The 20,049-nt window shown below is 55.9% G+C and overlaps 3 protein-coding genes across 3 annotated transcripts; all 3 read left to right on the top strand.

The window, feature by feature from the left end:
• Positions 1-968: 968 nt before the first annotated feature.
• Positions 969-1,733, top strand: LOC134370447 (annexin-2 receptor-like). Its single transcript, XM_063087555.1, has one exon. It carries the CDS (start codon positions 969-971, stop codon positions 1,731-1,733), a length of 765 nt encoding a protein of 254 aa, XP_062943625.1.
• Positions 1,734-7,586: 5,853 nt separating this feature from the next.
• Positions 7,587-8,351, top strand: LOC134370446 (annexin-2 receptor-like). Its single transcript, XM_063087554.1, has one exon. The coding sequence runs from the start codon at positions 7,587-7,589 to the stop codon at positions 8,349-8,351; it is 765 nt and encodes a 254-aa protein (XP_062943624.1).
• A 5,853-nt stretch (positions 8,352-14,204) lies between these two features.
• LOC134370445 (annexin-2 receptor-like) lies at positions 14,205-14,969 on the top strand. Its single transcript, XM_063087553.1, has one exon. It carries the CDS (start codon positions 14,205-14,207, stop codon positions 14,967-14,969), a length of 765 nt encoding a protein of 254 aa, XP_062943623.1.
• Positions 14,970-20,049: the final 5,080 nt, after the last annotated feature.

Here is a 20,049-nt window from a genome sequence, read left to right as displayed (position 1 = left end):
GCCAGCGCCCCTCCCGGCACACTTTTCCCTCCGAGGCCCGCTAGTGCCGTTTTTCCATTCGTACTATGGGGCGTCTTCCGTTTTTGGTCTGGGGCCAGCGCCACTCCCCGCACACTTTTCAGCCCGAGGCGCGCTAGTGCCGTTTTTCCATTCGCAGTATGTGGCGTGCTCCGTTTTGGTCTGGGGCCAGCGCCCCTCCCGGCACACGTTTCCGTCCTCGGCCCGCTAGTGCCGTTTTTCCATTCGCATTAGCGGGCGCCTGCCGGTGTTTTTTCCAACGTGCCGTTCCCGATTCCGTATTGTTTTCGGTGTGTGTGTGGCCGTGAACGGCGTACACGGTCTTTCTGTTTTTTCTGTAGCCCGCCACAGCTGTTACCACGATGCCCTCTGGAGTCATATATGACGCGTCCGCTGAGGATGTGGTGGGGCTGTGAAACCGTTCACGCCGGGCCGCGGGTCCGCGCGCGTGTCCGTCAGAAATTTTGTCCAAATCCACATGTGGAGACGGGGACCGGTTCGAGTGGCCATAAAACAGACAATGAGGGTGCGCCCTGTCTTTCACGTTGCCTTAGGGTGTCCGTTTGCCGCAGACGCTGGCAGGAACTGTTCCCAAGTGCCTCTCTGGAGTCGCGGACCGTACCCTGAGCGCGCGGTGCCGCGGGAAGGGTTTCGACCACGGGACAGAGGGACGCTCGGCGCGCAGCGCGACCCACGCGGACGTGATTTCTGACTCACCTAGAAGTCCATGGACGGTCGGGTACTTGGGAGCGTTTTAAATGGTTCTTCTGGCCTGAGAAAATGGAGCCGAAGCGTTACACGTACCAGCTTAGTTCTCAGCGGTCTCTTAATCGTAGCATATGGAAAAAACTCCGTTTTGCGGAGTCTGTATGGCTGGTTCTCAGAACTTGCTGTTGTTGTACATTTATTTCATTTCCGTTTGATTTCTCAGCTACGTTTTTCTATTCGAAATGTCTGGGTCTTACGGAGTCTCTCAAACTTTCGTTTTCCCTTGGTCTGTCATCTTTGCCTCGGCTCCGCCCCGAGCCCTGGAGAGCATAAATAGCGAGGCTGGTGTCCTGCTGACCATTGTGCCTGGTCCATCAGCGCCCCCGCTCGCAGCGTCCTGCTGGTCTGAGGCTGAAGCCATGGAGCGGCACTTCCCCGGCTGTCTGAAGCAGGATTGGGATTGCCCAGAGGTGACGTCAGAGTCCCAGCCTCCGACGATCCTGAGCTCAGAAGATCGCGGTCCGTGGCCTGTCCCCGTGTACCCTGTTCTAGTAGAGCTCTCGTGCGACAGCGGTGATGGCTGTGGGAATCTGCTTTCCAGTCCTTGGCGCCTTCGCTGGGTCGGCCTGCCAGACGGGCTCGGTCCCACGGTCCGGAGCACTTCGGAAACCAGCAGAGCCCAGCCCACTGCGTTTCCTCGGACTGGGACACACGACAAGCCAGGAGGTCCGATAGGAGCGGTGGACCGTGTAGAGGAAGTCGACAGACAGGCCATCCAGCAGCCTCCTTGGGCAGGCACGCCCCACCCTGGGGACACACAGCAGGACCCCGGGGCCTCTGACAGCGTGCCCCTTGTGGAGTGTCGCCGACCTCCCGCCCCCTACCGGTGGAGCAGCCACGCACTTCTGGCAGGAGGTCTGGAGTGGATTCGTCACATTGCTGGCGCCCTCGTCTCCATGATGTCATGGGGGTGCTGCCCTTTCATCTTTGGCACTAGAGACTATTAGCAGCAGCAGGAGCCTTTTGGGATCTTCCTATCTGAAGAAGATTCTCATTTTCAAAACGTGTCCACGTGGCAAATAAAAGTGCATTAAAACGGACGTTCCGTGTTCCTTGCCTATTCTCCGGACTGTTTCCTCCTTGAGTTTTCCAGGTCTCTTACCACTTGCAAGTTTTCTAGGCATTCATCTTCATTTCAAAATGTGATCCTAATAATTGTCTTTGTACGCTTTCGAGCTTTCAGAATTGTAATTTATGATTTTAGAATTTTCCCAAATTGATTTTAAAGTACAATTGGTTTCTTACTGTTTTTCTTCCTGTTGTGTTTTCTGATGTATGCGTCGTTTGTTTTCATTTACTCTCGTGTCACATCCCTTACGTTTTATAAGGTAAACGTAGCCCTCCCGCCATCCGCAGGCTTAGGCGTGTGTGCGGGCTCAGGACTGAGACTTGGTGAAAATCTCCCGGCAGCCGCCTGGACGACCGGGTGCACGCGGACCCCGGTCGAGCCCTGCATCCCCTCCCTGCTCCTTTTGCGTTCGAGGCTGGTCCCCACCTCCGGAGGCCGAGTCGGTAAAATGAAAGGAAAAGTTGAAGGCGACGTCTGGGCCACCAGAGGGACCGCGTACGGCCGCAGGACACCCTCTCCCTTTCACTTGCCTCGTCCGCGGTCGGTGCCCGCGGACGGAAACGCCCGGAGCGTGCCGGTTGACCCGCACGGACACACCCGCACACCTCGCGTGAGCCCGGGAGCGCAGCGACAGTCTCGCCACCCCCATCCCTGCACGTTTAATCTCCGAGGAGGCCGAGCACGCGAGGATGCCCTGGTGCACCCAGGACAGTCCTGCTAGTGCTGAAGCCTCCTGAGACTGTTCCTCTGGCACTGGGGCCACGTCCGGTGCCTTCGCTGTCCTCCCCCCACCGAGGCTCCGAACACGAGAACGACACGAAAGCGGTCGCCAGGGGGAGCCCCAGAGCCGGAGCGAACGTCAGCAGGAGGAGCTGGATCTCCCGGTGAGAGGCGGCCCGACCGCCCCGCCCAGCCTCCCCCACCTCGCATCGCGTTTCTCGGCCTGCACACCTGCCCGCCGACCCCCTTCGGGGTCACACACACTCCCAACGCGACTCCTGCGTGGACGCCGAGCTCCGGACGAGGGGACGTGGACAACTTCTCCTGGGACGCCGGCCAGTAGACCAGGCCGCCCTGCCCCGCAGAGTCTCCCCACGTGGCTGCTGCAGCGGGTCCCGGGCTCCCAGGGCAGACTCCGAAGCGTCTGCGGGGCTCGGGAGGCCGCGGACTGCATGACTGGAACCATGAATGACTCGTAGAAAACGTGGACAAATGGCTTTTATTACAACGTTTGGTATTGCAGGTCTTCCTAAGGAACGAAATAGTGTCTAAGGAAAGACGGCAATGATGGGTCCACTGAGCTCCATCAAGTGTCCACAAAACCTGGCTCCACGTGAACCACGACAGTCAAACGTGGACACGGGACTGGGGAGATGTGACTCCACAGACAGCTGCGAGGATTGAAAATTAAAACCTTGGCCCGAGCGCAAAATAAGACACACCAGGGGACAGGGACTCAACCGAAGTGTATTAGGCAGGCAAGATGAACAAGCGGGTGCCCTCGGGAACGTGGGAGCAGCCGCAGGGGGACTCGGGGTGGCCTTTTATATCCAGTTAGGCTGAGCTGGACGGTTCCTACTGGCTAAGGAGGAAGGGGCGGGGAGCGAGCGGGGTTGAAGCTGAGCTGGGACCTTCTCATTGGCTGCAAAATCGCGCGCGCGGGGGAAGTTGAGTGGCGGCTCGGGGACTCTTCTGCGTGGGGGTTTCCGGGAAACTTTCTCAGGCGCCGTTTTGTGTATCTGGGTCTTTACCGCCATTTTACTTTTCTGGGGGGAGGGCCTATTAGCCAACGATGATCAGAAGATCGATGTCATTAGGGCTGAAGATCACAACGGGGAAAAGGGCGGGGGAGGGAACAGGAGCCGCCACTAAGAGGGGCAGGTGGAACACCTTCCCGTGCACCCAAATGACAAAACATCACGTTCGCCGGATTTGTCCAAACGACAGTTCGGGAGACACGTGGGCCTGCACATCCTGACCTCGAGGGGAGTTTAAAAGTCACCAGCATAAGTGACGGGGGACTCCTCGAGTGTGAAGACAAACTTCCGTGACTAAGAACCACACGCACCGCGGGACTCGGAGTTAAGGTTAGAAACCGCGGCGGGGAATCAATGCCGGTTTCCTACACGAAGACGTCCCTAAAGCTGGACGTGCTCCGTGTAAACGTCACCGTCGCACGGCCAGTCCCTGACTCGTTAGGGTTAAGCGGTGACTTCCTGAGACTAAGAAGACATCGCAGGCAGGGCGAAATGAAAACGTGCTGGGAGGTAGACTCCGAAACTCGGTGAGAGCGCGGGGTCCTGCGACAGAGACGCGACCCGCCCAGGCAACGAGACTCGTTTGTCAGGACAAGACAGAGACGATCCGGATGGCTGTGGACGCAGGGAAAGAAAAAGTGCCACCTGGCTGGCTCAGCTCTATGCCCAACGCTCCCGAGAAGCGGCGGGGCGACCCTCGCAGCGGTGCTGCCCCCCAGGAACACGGTGCTCAGCGCACCCGGGGAGTCTGGAGCTGCAGGTTCGGAACGGCCAGATCGGTGCGATCCGTGGTGCTGCCGATGCGCCAATGTGGACGCCCAACAGCGGGATGTGCGGTCGCGGAGACGACGGGATTCCGGGAAAACGAAAGTACAGGGATCCTGCAAGTGGCGGCCACTAGCGGTATCGCTAACAACGCACACCCGTTTGGGCAGAGTCGGAGAAAATCGAGACACTCAGGAACAGTGAGAGACTCGGTGTACATACGTGCGATGACAGAGAAGTGTGCCGGTTTGGGATGCTGGCCCTAGACCAAAACGGAACAAACCAGGTTCTGCAAATGTCAAAACGGCACTAGGGGTCCTAGGACTGAGAAAGCAACCGCATGGAGGGACCGCGGAACTTTGCTCTTGCCACAACCAGCGATGGACGCAGCCAGAAAACTGTCAAGTCGACGCTGATCGCAAAGTGCTGATGAGGAGCCGAGGACAGGGTGCAAGGGACAGAGCGGCCACTGAAGAACGCGTCCCCAAGTAGTGGTTGCTGCCGCTTGAAAAGGCCGTTTGAACGCAACCCCGGGAATGCGACAGAGCGGCGCTGTCACCGCTCCACATGCAGCGGTCTCAACCTGCGTGCAGCGACCTACAAACCGCTAGTCCAGCTGGACTAGAAACTGCAACCAAAAACAACGGCCCGTGCCCCTATTGTACCCACGGCTGACAAAACGCCTTCGCGGAGCCCCTAACGGAGCCGGGACCAGCCTGGGTCAGCAGGGAGCATAGAGCGGTGCAGGTACCGAGAAACACCCGACTCGGGGAACCCATCGTGGCGATCGCGAACGGCACCAGCTGCGCCGGGCGCTCCTGGCACAGGGCCAAGGCAAGTCCCCCGGCGCGGTTCGCCTGTGGCCGCTGCGCGCGGGACCCGCCCATTGGAGAATCGAGCGGCGCTGGCACCCGGCCAAGGGCAGTGCTGGTGCCAAGGCAAAGGGCCCTTTGGAGCAATCGGTATTCCTGCCACGGACTTTCCGTCTGCCGGGAGAAATGAGCGACACTGAGTGTGAGACACAGTCCGCACGAGGAAACCAGCAGCTCTGCGACCCATCAAACGTGCCTTAAAAGAAAAGTGCTTGGATGCACCGCGGGAGAACTTTCCAGGGCTTGAGCCTTCCCCTCGCCCCTTTTTGCCAAACTGACACTAAACACCCATTTCCTAAAGGAAATACGGAGTTGCCGTTTTTCCATTCGCAGTATGGGGCGGGTTACGTTTTAGTCTGGGGCCAGCGTCCCTCCCGGCACACTTTTCCATCCTCGGCCCGCTAGTTCCGTTTTTCCATTCGCAGGATGTGGCGTGCTCCGTTTTGGTCTGGAGCCAGCGCCCCTCGCGGCTCACTTTTCCCTCCGAGGCCCGCTAGTTCCGTTTTTCCATTCGCACTATGGGGCGTCTTCTGTTTTGGTCTGGGGCCAGCACCCCTCTCGGCACACTTTTCCGCCCGAGGCGCGCTAGTGCCGTTTTTCCATTCGCACTATGGGGCGTCTTCCGTTTTGGTCTGGGGCCAGCGCCCCTCCCGGCACACTTTTCCATCCTAGGCCCGCTAGTGTCGTTTTTCCATTCGCAGGATGTGGCGTGCTCCGTTTTGGTCGGGCCAGCGCCCCTCCCGGCACACTTTTCCCTCCGAGGCCCGGTATTTCCGTTTTTCCATTCGCACTATGGGGCGTCTTCCGTTTTGGTCTGGGGCCAGTGCACCTCCCGGCACACTTTTCCACCCGAGGCGCGCTAGTGCCCTTTTTCCATTCGCACTATGGGGCGTCTTCCGTTTTGGTCTGGGGCCAGCGCCCCTCCCGGCACACTTTTCCACCCGAGGCGCTCTAGTGCCGTTTTTCCATTCGCAGTATGTGGCGTGCTCCGTTTTGGTCTGGGGCCAGCGCCCCTCCCGGCACACTTTTCAGCCCGAGGCGCGCTAGTGCCTTTTTTCCATTCGTACTATGGGGTGTCTTCCGTTTTGGTCTGGGGCCAGCGCCCCTCCCGGCACACTTTTCCATCCTCGGCCCGCTAGTTCCGTTTTTCCATTCGCAGGATGTGGCGTGCTCCGTTTTGGTCGGGCCAGCGCCCCTCCCGGCACACTTTTCCCTCCGAGGCCCGCTAGTTCCGTTTTTCCATTCGCGCTATGGGGCGTCTTCCGTTTTGGTCTGGGGCCATCGCCCCTCCCGGCACACTTTTCCATCCTCGGCCCGCTAGTGCCGTTTTTCCATTCGCAGTATGTGGCGTGCTCCGTTTTGGTCTGGGGCCAGCGCCCCTCCCGGCACACTTTTCCCTCCGAGGCCCGCTAGTGCCGTTTTTCCATTCGTACTATGGGGCGTCTTCCGTTTTTGGTCTGGGGCCAGCGCCACTCCCCGCACACTTTTCAGCCCGAGGCGCGCTAGTGCCGTTTTTCCATTCGCAGTATGTGGCGTGCTCCGTTTTGGTCTGGGGCCAGCGCCCCTCCCGGCACACGTTTCCGTCCTCGGCCCGCTAGTGCCGTTTTTCCATTCGCATTAGCGGGCGCCTGCCGGTGTTTTTTCCAACGTGCCGTTCCCGATTCCGTATTGTTTTCGGTGTGTGTGTGGCCGTGAACGGCGTACACGGTCTTTCTGTTTTTTCTGTAGCCCGCCACAGCTGTTACCACGATGCCCTCTGGAGTCATATATGACGCGTCCGCTGAGGATGTGGTGGGGCTGTGAAACCGTTCACGCCGGGCCGCGGGTCCGCGCGCGTGTCCGTCAGAAATTTTGTCCAAATCCACATGTGGAGACGGGGACCGGTTCGAGTGGCCATAAAACAGACAATGAGGGTGCGCCCTGTCTTTCACGTTGCCTTAGGGTGTCCGTTTGCCGCAGACGCTGGCAGGAACTGTTCCCAAGTGCCTCTCTGGAGTCGCGGACCGTACCCTGAGCGCGCGGTGCCGCGGGAAGGGTTTCGACCACGGGACAGAGGGACGCTCGGCGCGCAGCGCGACCCACGCGGACGTGATTTCTGACTCACCTAGAAGTCCATGGACGGTCGGGTACTTGGGAGCGTTTTAAATGGTTCTTCTGGCCTGAGAAAATGGAGCCGAAGCGTTACACGTACCAGCTTAGTTCTCAGCGGTCTCTTAATCGTAGCATATGGAAAAAACTCCGTTTTGCGGAGTCTGTATGGCTGGTTCTCAGAACTTGCTGTTGTTGTACATTTATTTCATTTCCGTTTGATTTCTCAGCTACGTTTTTCTATTCGAAATGTCTGGGTCTTACGGAGTCTCTCAAACTTTCGTTTTCCCTTGGTCTGTCATCTTTGCCTCGGCTCCGCCCCGAGCCCTGGAGAGCATAAATAGCGAGGCTGGTGTCCTGCTGACCATTGTGCCTGGTCCATCAGCGCCCCCGCTCGCAGCGTCCTGCTGGTCTGAGGCTGAAGCCATGGAGCGGCACTTCCCCGGCTGTCTGAAGCAGGATTGGGATTGCCCAGAGGTGACGTCAGAGTCCCAGCCTCCGACGATCCTGAGCTCAGAAGATCGCGGTCCGTGGCCTGTCCCCGTGTACCCTGTTCTAGTAGAGCTCTCGTGCGACAGCGGTGATGGCTGTGGGAATCTGCTTTCCAGTCCTTGGCGCCTTCGCTGGGTCGGCCTGCCAGACGGGCTCGGTCCCACGGTCCGGAGCACTTCGGAAACCAGCAGAGCCCAGCCCACTGCGTTTCCTCGGACTGGGACACACGACAAGCCAGGAGGTCCGATAGGAGCGGTGGACCGTGTAGAGGAAGTCGACAGACAGGCCATCCAGCAGCCTCCTTGGGCAGGCACGCCCCACCCTGGGGACACACAGCAGGACCCCGGGGCCTCTGACAGCGTGCCCCTTGTGGAGTGTCGCCGACCTCCCGCCCCCTACCGGTGGAGCAGCCACGCACTTCTGGCAGGAGGTCTGGAGTGGATTCGTCACATTGCTGGCGCCCTCGTCTCCATGATGTCATGGGGGTGCTGCCCTTTCATCTTTGGCACTAGAGACTATTAGCAGCAGCAGGAGCCTTTTGGGATCTTCCTATCTGAAGAAGATTCTCATTTTCAAAACGTGTCCACGTGGCAAATAAAAGTGCATTAAAACGGACGTTCCGTGTTCCTTGCCTATTCTCCGGACTGTTTCCTCCTTGAGTTTTCCAGGTCTCTTACCACTTGCAAGTTTTCTAGGCATTCATCTTCATTTCAAAATGTGATCCTAATAATTGTCTTTGTACGCTTTCGAGCTTTCAGAATTGTAATTTATGATTTTAGAATTTTCCCAAATTGATTTTAAAGTACAATTGGTTTCTTACTGTTTTTCTTCCTGTTGTGTTTTCTGATGTATGCGTCGTTTGTTTTCATTTACTCTCGTGTCACATCCCTTACGTTTTATAAGGTAAACGTAGCCCTCCCGCCATCCGCAGGCTTAGGCGTGTGTGCGGGCTCAGGACTGAGACTTGGTGAAAATCTCCCGGCAGCCGCCTGGACGACCGGGTGCACGCGGACCCCGGTCGAGCCCTGCATCCCCTCCCTGCTCCTTTTGCGTTCGAGGCTGGTCCCCACCTCCGGAGGCCGAGTCGGTAAAATGAAAGGAAAAGTTGAAGGCGACGTCTGGGCCACCAGAGGGACCGCGTACGGCCGCAGGACACCCTCTCCCTTTCACTTGCCTCGTCCGCGGTCGGTGCCCGCGGACGGAAACGCCCGGAGCGTGCCGGTTGACCCGCACGGACACACCCGCACACCTCGCGTGAGCCCGGGAGCGCAGCGACAGTCTCGCCACCCCCATCCCTGCACGTTTAATCTCCGAGGAGGCCGAGCACGCGAGGATGCCCTGGTGCACCCAGGACAGTCCTGCTAGTGCTGAAGCCTCCTGAGACTGTTCCTCTGGCACTGGGGCCACGTCCGGTGCCTTCGCTGTCCTCCCCCCACCGAGGCTCCGAACACGAGAACGACACGAAAGCGGTCGCCAGGGGGAGCCCCAGAGCCGGAGCGAACGTCAGCAGGAGGAGCTGGATCTCCCGGTGAGAGGCGGCCCGACCGCCCCGCCCAGCCTCCCCCACCTCGCATCGCGTTTCTCGGCCTGCACACCTGCCCGCCGACCCCCTTCGGGGTCACACACACTCCCAACGCGACTCCTGCGTGGACGCCGAGCTCCGGACGAGGGGACGTGGACAACTTCTCCTGGGACGCCGGCCAGTAGACCAGGCCGCCCTGCCCCGCAGAGTCTCCCCACGTGGCTGCTGCAGCGGGTCCCGGGCTCCCAGGGCAGACTCCGAAGCGTCTGCGGGGCTCGGGAGGCCGCGGACTGCATGACTGGAACCATGAATGACTCGTAGAAAACGTGGACAAATGGCTTTTATTACAACGTTTGGTATTGCAGGTCTTCCTAAGGAACGAAATAGTGTCTAAGGAAAGACGGCAATGATGGGTCCACTGAGCTCCATCAAGTGTCCACAAAACCTGGCTCCACGTGAACCACGACAGTCAAACGTGGACACGGGACTGGGGAGATGTGACTCCACAGACAGCTGCGAGGATTGAAAATTAAAACCTTGGCCCGAGCGCAAAATAAGACACACCAGGGGACAGGGACTCAACCGAAGTGTATTAGGCAGGCAAGATGAACAAGCGGGTGCCCTCGGGAACGTGGGAGCAGCCGCAGGGGGACTCGGGGTGGCCTTTTATATCCAGTTAGGCTGAGCTGGACGGTTCCTACTGGCTAAGGAGGAAGGGGCGGGGAGCGAGCGGGGTTGAAGCTGAGCTGGGACCTTCTCATTGGCTGCAAAATCGCGCGCGCGGGGGAAGTTGAGTGGCGGCTCGGGGACTCTTCTGCGTGGGGGTTTCCGGGAAACTTTCTCAGGCGCCGTTTTGTGTATCTGGGTCTTTACCGCCATTTTACTTTTCTGGGGGGAGGGCCTATTAGCCAACGATGATCAGAAGATCGATGTCATTAGGGCTGAAGATCACAACGGGGAAAAGGGCGGGGGAGGGAACAGGAGCCGCCACTAAGAGGGGCAGGTGGAACACCTTCCCGTGCACCCAAATGACAAAACATCACGTTCGCCGGATTTGTCCAAACGACAGTTCGGGAGACACGTGGGCCTGCACATCCTGACCTCGAGGGGAGTTTAAAAGTCACCAGCATAAGTGACGGGGGACTCCTCGAGTGTGAAGACAAACTTCCGTGACTAAGAACCACACGCACCGCGGGACTCGGAGTTAAGGTTAGAAACCGCGGCGGGGAATCAATGCCGGTTTCCTACACGAAGACGTCCCTAAAGCTGGACGTGCTCCGTGTAAACGTCACCGTCGCACGGCCAGTCCCTGACTCGTTAGGGTTAAGCGGTGACTTCCTGAGACTAAGAAGACATCGCAGGCAGGGCGAAATGAAAACGTGCTGGGAGGTAGACTCCGAAACTCGGTGAGAGCGCGGGGTCCTGCGACAGAGACGCGACCCGCCCAGGCAACGAGACTCGTTTGTCAGGACAAGACAGAGACGATCCGGATGGCTGTGGACGCAGGGAAAGAAAAAGTGCCACCTGGCTGGCTCAGCTCTATGCCCAACGCTCCCGAGAAGCGGCGGGGCGACCCTCGCAGCGGTGCTGCCCCCCAGGAACACGGTGCTCAGCGCACCCGGGGAGTCTGGAGCTGCAGGTTCGGAACGGCCAGATCGGTGCGATCCGTGGTGCTGCCGATGCGCCAATGTGGACGCCCAACAGCGGGATGTGCGGTCGCGGAGACGACGGGATTCCGGGAAAACGAAAGTACAGGGATCCTGCAAGTGGCGGCCACTAGCGGTATCGCTAACAACGCACACCCGTTTGGGCAGAGTCGGAGAAAATCGAGACACTCAGGAACAGTGAGAGACTCGGTGTACATACGTGCGATGACAGAGAAGTGTGCCGGTTTGGGATGCTGGCCCTAGACCAAAACGGAACAAACCAGGTTCTGCAAATGTCAAAACGGCACTAGGGGTCCTAGGACTGAGAAAGCAACCGCATGGAGGGACCGCGGAACTTTGCTCTTGCCACAACCAGCGATGGACGCAGCCAGAAAACTGTCAAGTCGACGCTGATCGCAAAGTGCTGATGAGGAGCCGAGGACAGGGTGCAAGGGACAGAGCGGCCACTGAAGAACGCGTCCCCAAGTAGTGGTTGCTGCCGCTTGAAAAGGCCGTTTGAACGCAACCCCGGGAATGCGACAGAGCGGCGCTGTCACCGCTCCACATGCAGCGGTCTCAACCTGCGTGCAGCGACCTACAAACCGCTAGTCCAGCTGGACTAGAAACTGCAACCAAAAACAACGGCCCGTGCCCCTATTGTACCCACGGCTGACAAAACGCCTTCGCGGAGCCCCTAACGGAGCCGGGACCAGCCTGGGTCAGCAGGGAGCATAGAGCGGTGCAGGTACCGAGAAACACCCGACTCGGGGAACCCATCGTGGCGATCGCGAACGGCACCAGCTGCGCCGGGCGCTCCTGGCACAGGGCCAAGGCAAGTCCCCCGGCGCGGTTCGCCTGTGGCCGCTGCGCGCGGGACCCGCCCATTGGAGAATCGAGCGGCGCTGGCACCCGGCCAAGGGCAGTGCTGGTGCCAAGGCAAAGGGCCCTTTGGAGCAATCGGTATTCCTGCCACGGACTTTCCGTCTGCCGGGAGAAATGAGCGACACTGAGTGTGAGACACAGTCCGCACGAGGAAACCAGCAGCTCTGCGACCCATCAAACGTGCCTTAAAAGAAAAGTGCTTGGATGCACCGCGGGAGAACTTTCCAGGGCTTGAGCCTTCCCCTCGCCCCTTTTTGCCAAACTGACACTAAACACCCATTTCCTAAAGGAAATACGGAGTTGCCGTTTTTCCATTCGCAGTATGGGGCGGGTTACGTTTTAGTCTGGGGCCAGCGTCCCTCCCGGCACACTTTTCCATCCTCGGCCCGCTAGTTCCGTTTTTCCATTCGCAGGATGTGGCGTGCTCCGTTTTGGTCTGGAGCCAGCGCCCCTCGCGGCTCACTTTTCCCTCCGAGGCCCGCTAGTTCCGTTTTTCCATTCGCACTATGGGGCGTCTTCTGTTTTGGTCTGGGGCCAGCACCCCTCTCGGCACACTTTTCCGCCCGAGGCGCGCTAGTGCCGTTTTTCCATTCGCACTATGGGGCGTCTTCCGTTTTGGTCTGGGGCCAGCGCCCCTCCCGGCACACTTTTCCATCCTAGGCCCGCTAGTGTCGTTTTTCCATTCGCAGGATGTGGCGTGCTCCGTTTTGGTCGGGCCAGCGCCCCTCCCGGCACACTTTTCCCTCCGAGGCCCGGTATTTCCGTTTTTCCATTCGCACTATGGGGCGTCTTCCGTTTTGGTCTGGGGCCAGTGCACCTCCCGGCACACTTTTCCACCCGAGGCGCGCTAGTGCCCTTTTTCCATTCGCACTATGGGGCGTCTTCCGTTTTGGTCTGGGGCCAGCGCCCCTCCCGGCACACTTTTCCACCCGAGGCGCTCTAGTGCCGTTTTTCCATTCGCAGTATGTGGCGTGCTCCGTTTTGGTCTGGGGCCAGCGCCCCTCCCGGCACACTTTTCAGCCCGAGGCGCGCTAGTGCCTTTTTTCCATTCGTACTATGGGGTGTCTTCCGTTTTGGTCTGGGGCCAGCGCCCCTCCCGGCACACTTTTCCATCCTCGGCCCGCTAGTTCCGTTTTTCCATTCGCAGGATGTGGCGTGCTCCGTTTTGGTCGGGCCAGCGCCCCTCCCGGCACACTTTTCCCTCCGAGGCCCGCTAGTTCCGTTTTTCCATTCGCGCTATGGGGCGTCTTCCGTTTTGGTCTGGGGCCATCGCCCCTCCCGGCACACTTTTCCATCCTCGGCCCGCTAGTGCCGTTTTTCCATTCGCAGTATGTGGCGTGCTCCGTTTTGGTCTGGGGCCAGCGCCCCTCCCGGCACACTTTTCCCTCCGAGGCCCGCTAGTGCCGTTTTTCCATTCGTACTATGGGGCGTCTTCCGTTTTTGGTCTGGGGCCAGCGCCACTCCCCGCACACTTTTCAGCCCGAGGCGCGCTAGTGCCGTTTTTCCATTCGCAGTATGTGGCGTGCTCCGTTTTGGTCTGGGGCCAGCGCCCCTCCCGGCACACGTTTCCGTCCTCGGCCCGCTAGTGCCGTTTTTCCATTCGCATTAGCGGGCGCCTGCCGGTGTTTTTTCCAACGTGCCGTTCCCGATTCCGTATTGTTTTCGGTGTGTGTGTGGCCGTGAACGGCGTACACGGTCTTTCTGTTTTTTCTGTAGCCCGCCACAGCTGTTACCACGATGCCCTCTGGAGTCATATATGACGCGTCCGCTGAGGATGTGGTGGGGCTGGGAAACCGTTCACGCCAGGCCGCGGGTCCGCGCGCGTGTCCGTCAGAAATTTTGTCCAAATCCACATGTGGAGACGGGGACCGGTTCGAGTGGCCATAAAACAGACAATGAGGGTGCGCCCTGTCTTTCACGTTGCCTTAGGGTGTCCGTTTGCCGCAGACGCTGGCAGGAACTGTTCCCAAGTGCCTCTCTGGAGTCGCGGACCGTACCCTGAGCGCGCGGTGCCGCGGGAAGGGTTTCGACCACGGGACAGAGGGACGCTCGGCGCGCAGCGCGACCCACGCGGACGTGATTTCTGACTCACCTAGAAGTCCATGGACGGTCGGGTACTTGGGAGCGTTTTAAATGGTTCTTCTGGCCTGAGAAAATGGAGCCGAAGCGTTACACGTACCAGCTTAGTTCTCAGCGGTCTCTTAATCGTAGCATATGGAAAAAACTCCGTTTTGCGGAGTCTGTATGGCTGGTTCTCAGAACTTGCTGTTGTTGTACATTTATTTCATTTCCGTTTGATTTCTCAGCTACGTTTTTCTATTCGAAATGTCTGGGTCTTACGGAGTCTCTCAAACTTTCGTTTTCCCTTGGTCTGTCATCTTTGCCTCGGCTCCGCCCCGAGCCCTGGAGAGCATAAATAGCGAGGCTGGTGTCCTGCTGACCATTGTGCCTGGTCCATCAGCGCCCCCGCTCGCAGCGTCCTGCTGGTCTGAGGCTGAAGCCATGGAGCGGCACTTCCCCGGCTGTCTGAAGCAGGATTGGGATTGCCCAGAGGTGACGTCAGAGTCCCAGCCTCCGACGATCCTGAGCTCAGAAGATCGCGGTCCGTGGCCTGTCCCCGTGTACCCTGTTCTAGTAGAGCTCTCGTGCGACAGCGGTGATGGCTGTGGGAATCTGCTTTCCAGTCCTTGGCGCCTTCGCTGGGTCGGCCTGCCAGACGGGCTCGGTCCCACGGTCCGGAGCACTTCGGAAACCAGCAGAGCCCAGCCCACTGCGTTTCCTCGGACTGGGACACACGACAAGCCAGGAGGTCCGATAGGAGCGGTGGACCGTGTAGAGGAAGTCGACAGACAGGCCATCCAGCAGCCTCCTTGGGCAGGCACGCCCCACCCTGGGGACACACAGCAGGACCCCGGGGCCTCTGACAGCGTGCCCCTTGTGGAGTGTCGCCGACCTCCCGCCCCCTACCGGTGGAGCAGCCACGCACTTCTGGCAGGAGGTCTGGAGTGGATTCGTCGCATTGCTGGCGCCCTCGTCTCCATGATGTCATGGGGGTGCTGCCCTTCCATCTTTGGCACTAGCGACTATTAGCAGCAGCAGGAGCCTTTTGGGATCTTCCTATCTGAAGAAGATTCTCATTTTCAAAACGTGTCCACGTGGCAAATAAAAGTGCATTAAAACGGACGTTCCGTGTTCCTTGCCTATTCTCCGGACTGTTTCCTCCTTGAGTTTTTCAGGTCTCTTACCACTTGCAAGTTTTCTAGGCATTCATCTTCATTTCAAAATGTGATCCTAATAATTGTCTTTGTACGCTTTCGAGCTTTCAGAATTGTAATTTATGATTTTAGAATTTTCCCAAATTGATTTTAAAGTACAATTGGTTTCTTACTGTTTTCCTTCCTGTTGTGTTTCCTGATGTATGCGTCGTTTGTTTTCATTTACTCTCGTGTCACATCCCTTACGTTTTATAAGGTAAACGTAGCCTTCCCGCCATCCGCAGGCTTAAGCGTGTGTGCGGGCTCAGGACTGAGACTTGGTGAAAATCTCCCGGCAGCCGCCTGGACGACCGGGTGCACGCGGACCCCGGTCGAGCCCTGCATCCCCTCCCTGCTCCTTTTGCGTTCGAGGCCGGTCCCCACCTCCGGAGGCCGAGTCGGTAAAATGAAAGGAAAAGTTGAAGGCGACGTCTGGGCCACCAGAGGGACCGCGTACGGCCGCAGGACACCCTCTCCCTTTCACTTGCCTCGTCCCCGGTCGGTGCCCGCGGACGGAAACGCCCGGAGCGTGCCGGTTGACCCGCACGGACACACCCGCACACCTCGCGTGAGCCCGGGAGCGCAGCGACAGTCTCGCCACCCCCATCCCTGCACGTTTAATCTCCGAGGAGGCCGAGCACGCGAGGATGCCCTAGTGCACCCAGGACAGTCCTGCTAGTGCTGAAGCCTCCTGGGACTGTTCCTCTGGCACTGGGGCCACGTCCGGTGCCTTCGCTGTCCTCCCCCCACCGAGGCTCCGAACACGAGAACGACACGAAAGCGGTCGCCAGGGGGAGCCCCAGAGCCGGAGCGAACGTCAGCAGGAGGAGCTGGATCTCCCGGTGAGAGGCGGCTCGACCGCCCCGCCCAGCCTCCCTCACTCTGGCACTGGCCAACCCAGCCTGAATATTTATGAGCAGCCTCTCTGGAGCATGTTGCTAGTTTGCCCTGCCTCAGAAAGCCGCCATTTGCCTTCTCTCTGTCCATATCTGTAATAAGCCAGTTCTAGACTCAAACCCATGTACTTGATTATTTTGCCTGATGATAACTCTTCCCCCAAATTTGTATGGTTTTGTCTATTGCATTATTCAGTTCTAAGTTGAAGACATCCCTAATCTCTGATATTTCTATTCCGACTACCCTAGACAAGAGTATGACACTCCAAGTTACCTTCTTTCCCATAAGCTTGCATAACATTTTTGATAGCACTTATACCAACATGGTATCGCTCATGTATTTGCTGGCATGTTTACTGTCTGTTTCCTCCCATGAAAGTGTCAGGCCCTTAATGGCAGAGCCCATGTCTGCATGTTGATGGCTTTGTCTACAGGGCATGGATCCGCTTGCACCACAATAGGTGCTTAGTAAATATTTAGAACGAAGAAGGAATGAATGCATACAAAATAGTCTCCAGCCACAGACTGAACAGAGGAAGGGTAGGTATCACTCAAAGAGTGAAAATATCTTTCTTGCAAAGATTGGCTTGTTTTTTACAATTTTCATCCCTGAAAATGCCTGTTAACTTGCTACAACCGTCTAATGCTATCATTGCCCAACTTAATGAACATATCCAATTTCAGCCTCAGCTCTGTTTTAACTGACATAACTCAGGGAGAGCATATCTATGTGATTCCTCTCAGTAGGCTCAGCTCTCTGAAGCAATTTGTACCCAAGGTTAACACCAACCTCAAGTTTTCAGCACCTTGGTATCTGAGGTCCCACGAGCCTAAAAGTGTAAGACTAGGAACTACTACATCCTTTTCCTCACTCTCAGCCCAGACATATTGTTTTACCATCTAGGAATGTGTAGATTTTGAGCTTCATCTCTTTTTCTGCAAACTATATGTTTATGTGTATGCAAGAGACAGAGCCAGGGTTACTGTCTACCCTGCAAATAGTAAGTGCCGGGTCTGGACAACTTCCAGGCACCAAGCTGATGCTCAGAAGAGTGCCCCAGATCTGTTGGGGTGGGAGCTGCTGTGTGCTCAGGGAAGTGACTAGGGCTCAGAGACATTCTCAGTGACCTGAACAGTTCGGAAAGTTGTCCAGACAGTCCTGCCTGCGAACAGATGCCTGGAAATAGATGCCTCTGTTCCAAACTGTGCTGAAGTCCACCCCAGGAGACTTGAGTGCTGCAGACCATGTGGCTGAGAAAGACCGAGAAAAGCCGGAACACACTACCACCTATGGAGATGAGAGACGGGCAAAAGGTTGTGCATGTAGGCAGGAATCCTGGAACCCTTCTCTTACCCTAGCTGGGCAGCTGAGCCTCAGCACTTTTCTCTCCAAATTCAGGAAGATCCTGCCCTTCAAGCCCTGGTGCTACAGCCACCCCACCACCACCACCAGTGCTGGGGTCACCTCACCATACTTTTGAACTTACTGCCTTTGGATATCTTTTCAAAATAACATATTCCATTTTATTTCTAAGGGCTTCACTGGTTTGGAATATGCAGATGCACTATAGTTAATTTTCCTCCCAACCCTTAACTGAAAAGCACCATTGTTTAATATATGCCATTATGCAAGACAAATATATCTCATTGTTTTAATTCATCTTTCTTTTATTTTAATGAGTTCTGACCTGGATCCCTGATCCCTGTTTGCCCCAATCCCACCTCTCCACTTCCAATACTGACCCTACCCATAGAAATCAATTGCACAGGTAGAGAATAAGAAAACAGCCTTTAATCGTTATGTACAGTTGAAACAACACAAGATCCATGACAATTCTCAGTAGATCTAAAAGAAAAGTTCCTTAGCATATTATTGATTACATGAAGAGTTTTTCTACATAAAATACCTTTAAGTCGTTCAGGAGAGGAAGGACAAAACGAAGAATGTTCTCCCCTGCAGAGATCTGGAGGCTCCTAGGCTTGCAGGGTGCAGTACCTGTGAAGTCCATAGGGTCAGATTGAAGGACTGCACTGGGGCGTCTCCGGCTCCTTCCAGGACATCGGTTTTTTTCCTTTCCTGGTTCTTCTGTGTTTTAAGTCGTGGTTTTCAGCAGCTTCCGGGGGCGGCCTGGGCTCTGGGTGTCTGTCTGTCCACCTCCACAGGCAGCGGCATCTCCTGGCTGCTTCAGGACCCACTGGGTCATGCTGTCGGTTCCATCCATCTCTTCCTGAGGTGACTGGAGCTCCTTTGCGGTTTCAGCCATTGCCTCCTGGACACCTGTGTCTCGACAGCGTTTTTGTCCCCTCTCAGCTCCGGGCACGGCTCCATGACTGGTGTAAGCCCAGCGCAGCAGCCTGCAGGCACCAGAGTCCACATGCCTGTGCAACTGGGAGCATTGGCAGGATGAGTGGCTCAGCGCAGGGAAGTTGTCCAGTGCCCACGCCCAGGCCTGTTCTCGGTTCAGGCCTGGCGGCATGTGGGGCTCTGGACATACCTGTCTCCAGTACAGCTCTTCCAAGCTTGCTGGATGGAGCTCCATAACTTCAGCCTCAGGAGCAGGCCGAGCCTTGTAGCTGGTCTAGGAGAAGCGGCAAATGATTCAGTCCAGTACTTACCCTGCATTTTTATACTGTTCTGACTGTAGCTGATGCCAGAAACCTAATCCAATCATGAGAAGATTGACTCGTTTTCCTTGCAAATTCGTTCAGAGAATGATAGGATTAAGGTGAAAATTGCATCATTCTGAAAGGCGCTATTGAAATTCCTCCTCGGGTTTTGATTGAATCAGGCAGTGTAAGGGGGTGGAGTGGGAGAAAGGATCCAGGTACTAGGTGTCTCCTTTCACTTTAGAAAATTTCTCCCCTTTTCAGATCACCCTAGGCAAATTACATTACTGTGTCTACTTCTCTTCCCACTTCTGAGGGGTTTGCCTGGCTTTCATGCCGAGACTCAGTGAGGTTGGATGATAGTCCATGATCACAATGCTAGTCCATGCTGGAGCTGAATTGAGAACCTAGATCCTCAAGCACACACATCAGGTAGGGAAAAGAGGAGGGGAGGAATCAGGTTTGGCTTGAAAAAGCAGTGTCTCTGACCTTACTTAAAATTGTATTTTTCTGTATTTTTGACAATTAAATTACCTGAACGAAAAGACGACTTCAAATTTTCTTTGCTTTTCATACATATGGGCAAATGAATTGAGTGAATATCACGTTTTCAACAGTGTTTTTTGCAGGAGCCCTGTTCTGTTTAATGTAATTACATACGTTCTATTGTTAGTGACCTCCCTTTATCTGTCTTCCTTACTTCCTTTTTAATTCATCCCATTAGAAACATTCATTTTCTAATATGCGAGATAAATATATTTTTGTAATTATCAGTTTTGTAATATATCTTTATTTTTGTGTTTATGTATTCAATTTATGTAAAAAGAATCATGTTATATGTCTTATTTTATTATTTTCCACTCATATGCTAGTTTCTAAGATTTCTGTATGTACATTTCATCTGCTGCTTCCGTATCCAGCACATTATCCTCTGATGAGCCTGTTGCATGCTTTGCCTCTCTACTCTCCCCCAGTACACAGATTGCCACCATCACCATCATCAAATACAGTAGTCTCTTATAGACCCGTGAGAAAATTTCTCTAGTATATGTGCCCATAGGTGTACCATAGAAAATGCATGTATCAAATTTTACTGAGTATTACTGGATCAGTCTTTAGGATGACCGTAGCATTTTACCTGCCAGCAATAGTGCATGAGGATTATTCTGTGCACACACTAATATGCCCACCAGTTTGGTGTGATTGTAGTCAACACTAAGAATGTGGAAATGTATAACAGGAGGAAATTCAAACTAAATAATTTTAAATCCCAGTTGGGATGTATGCCCTTGTTAAATGAAATTAGGAAATGCAGTTATGTAGCCATAAGATGTGAAGTGGAAAAAGTTCATCAGGTAATGACATATATATTATAATCCCAGCTGGCAAAATCAAGGTCAAATGTTCAGATCC

Source organism: Cynocephalus volans, chromosome 2, assembly GCF_027409185.1.
Source record: "Cynocephalus volans isolate mCynVol1 chromosome 2, mCynVol1.pri, whole genome shotgun sequence".
Lineage (NCBI taxonomy): Eukaryota > Metazoa > Chordata > Mammalia > Dermoptera > Cynocephalidae > Cynocephalus > Cynocephalus volans.
The sequence above is the reverse complement of the archived record's forward strand: the minus strand, read 5'-3'. Positions and strand labels throughout refer to the sequence as shown.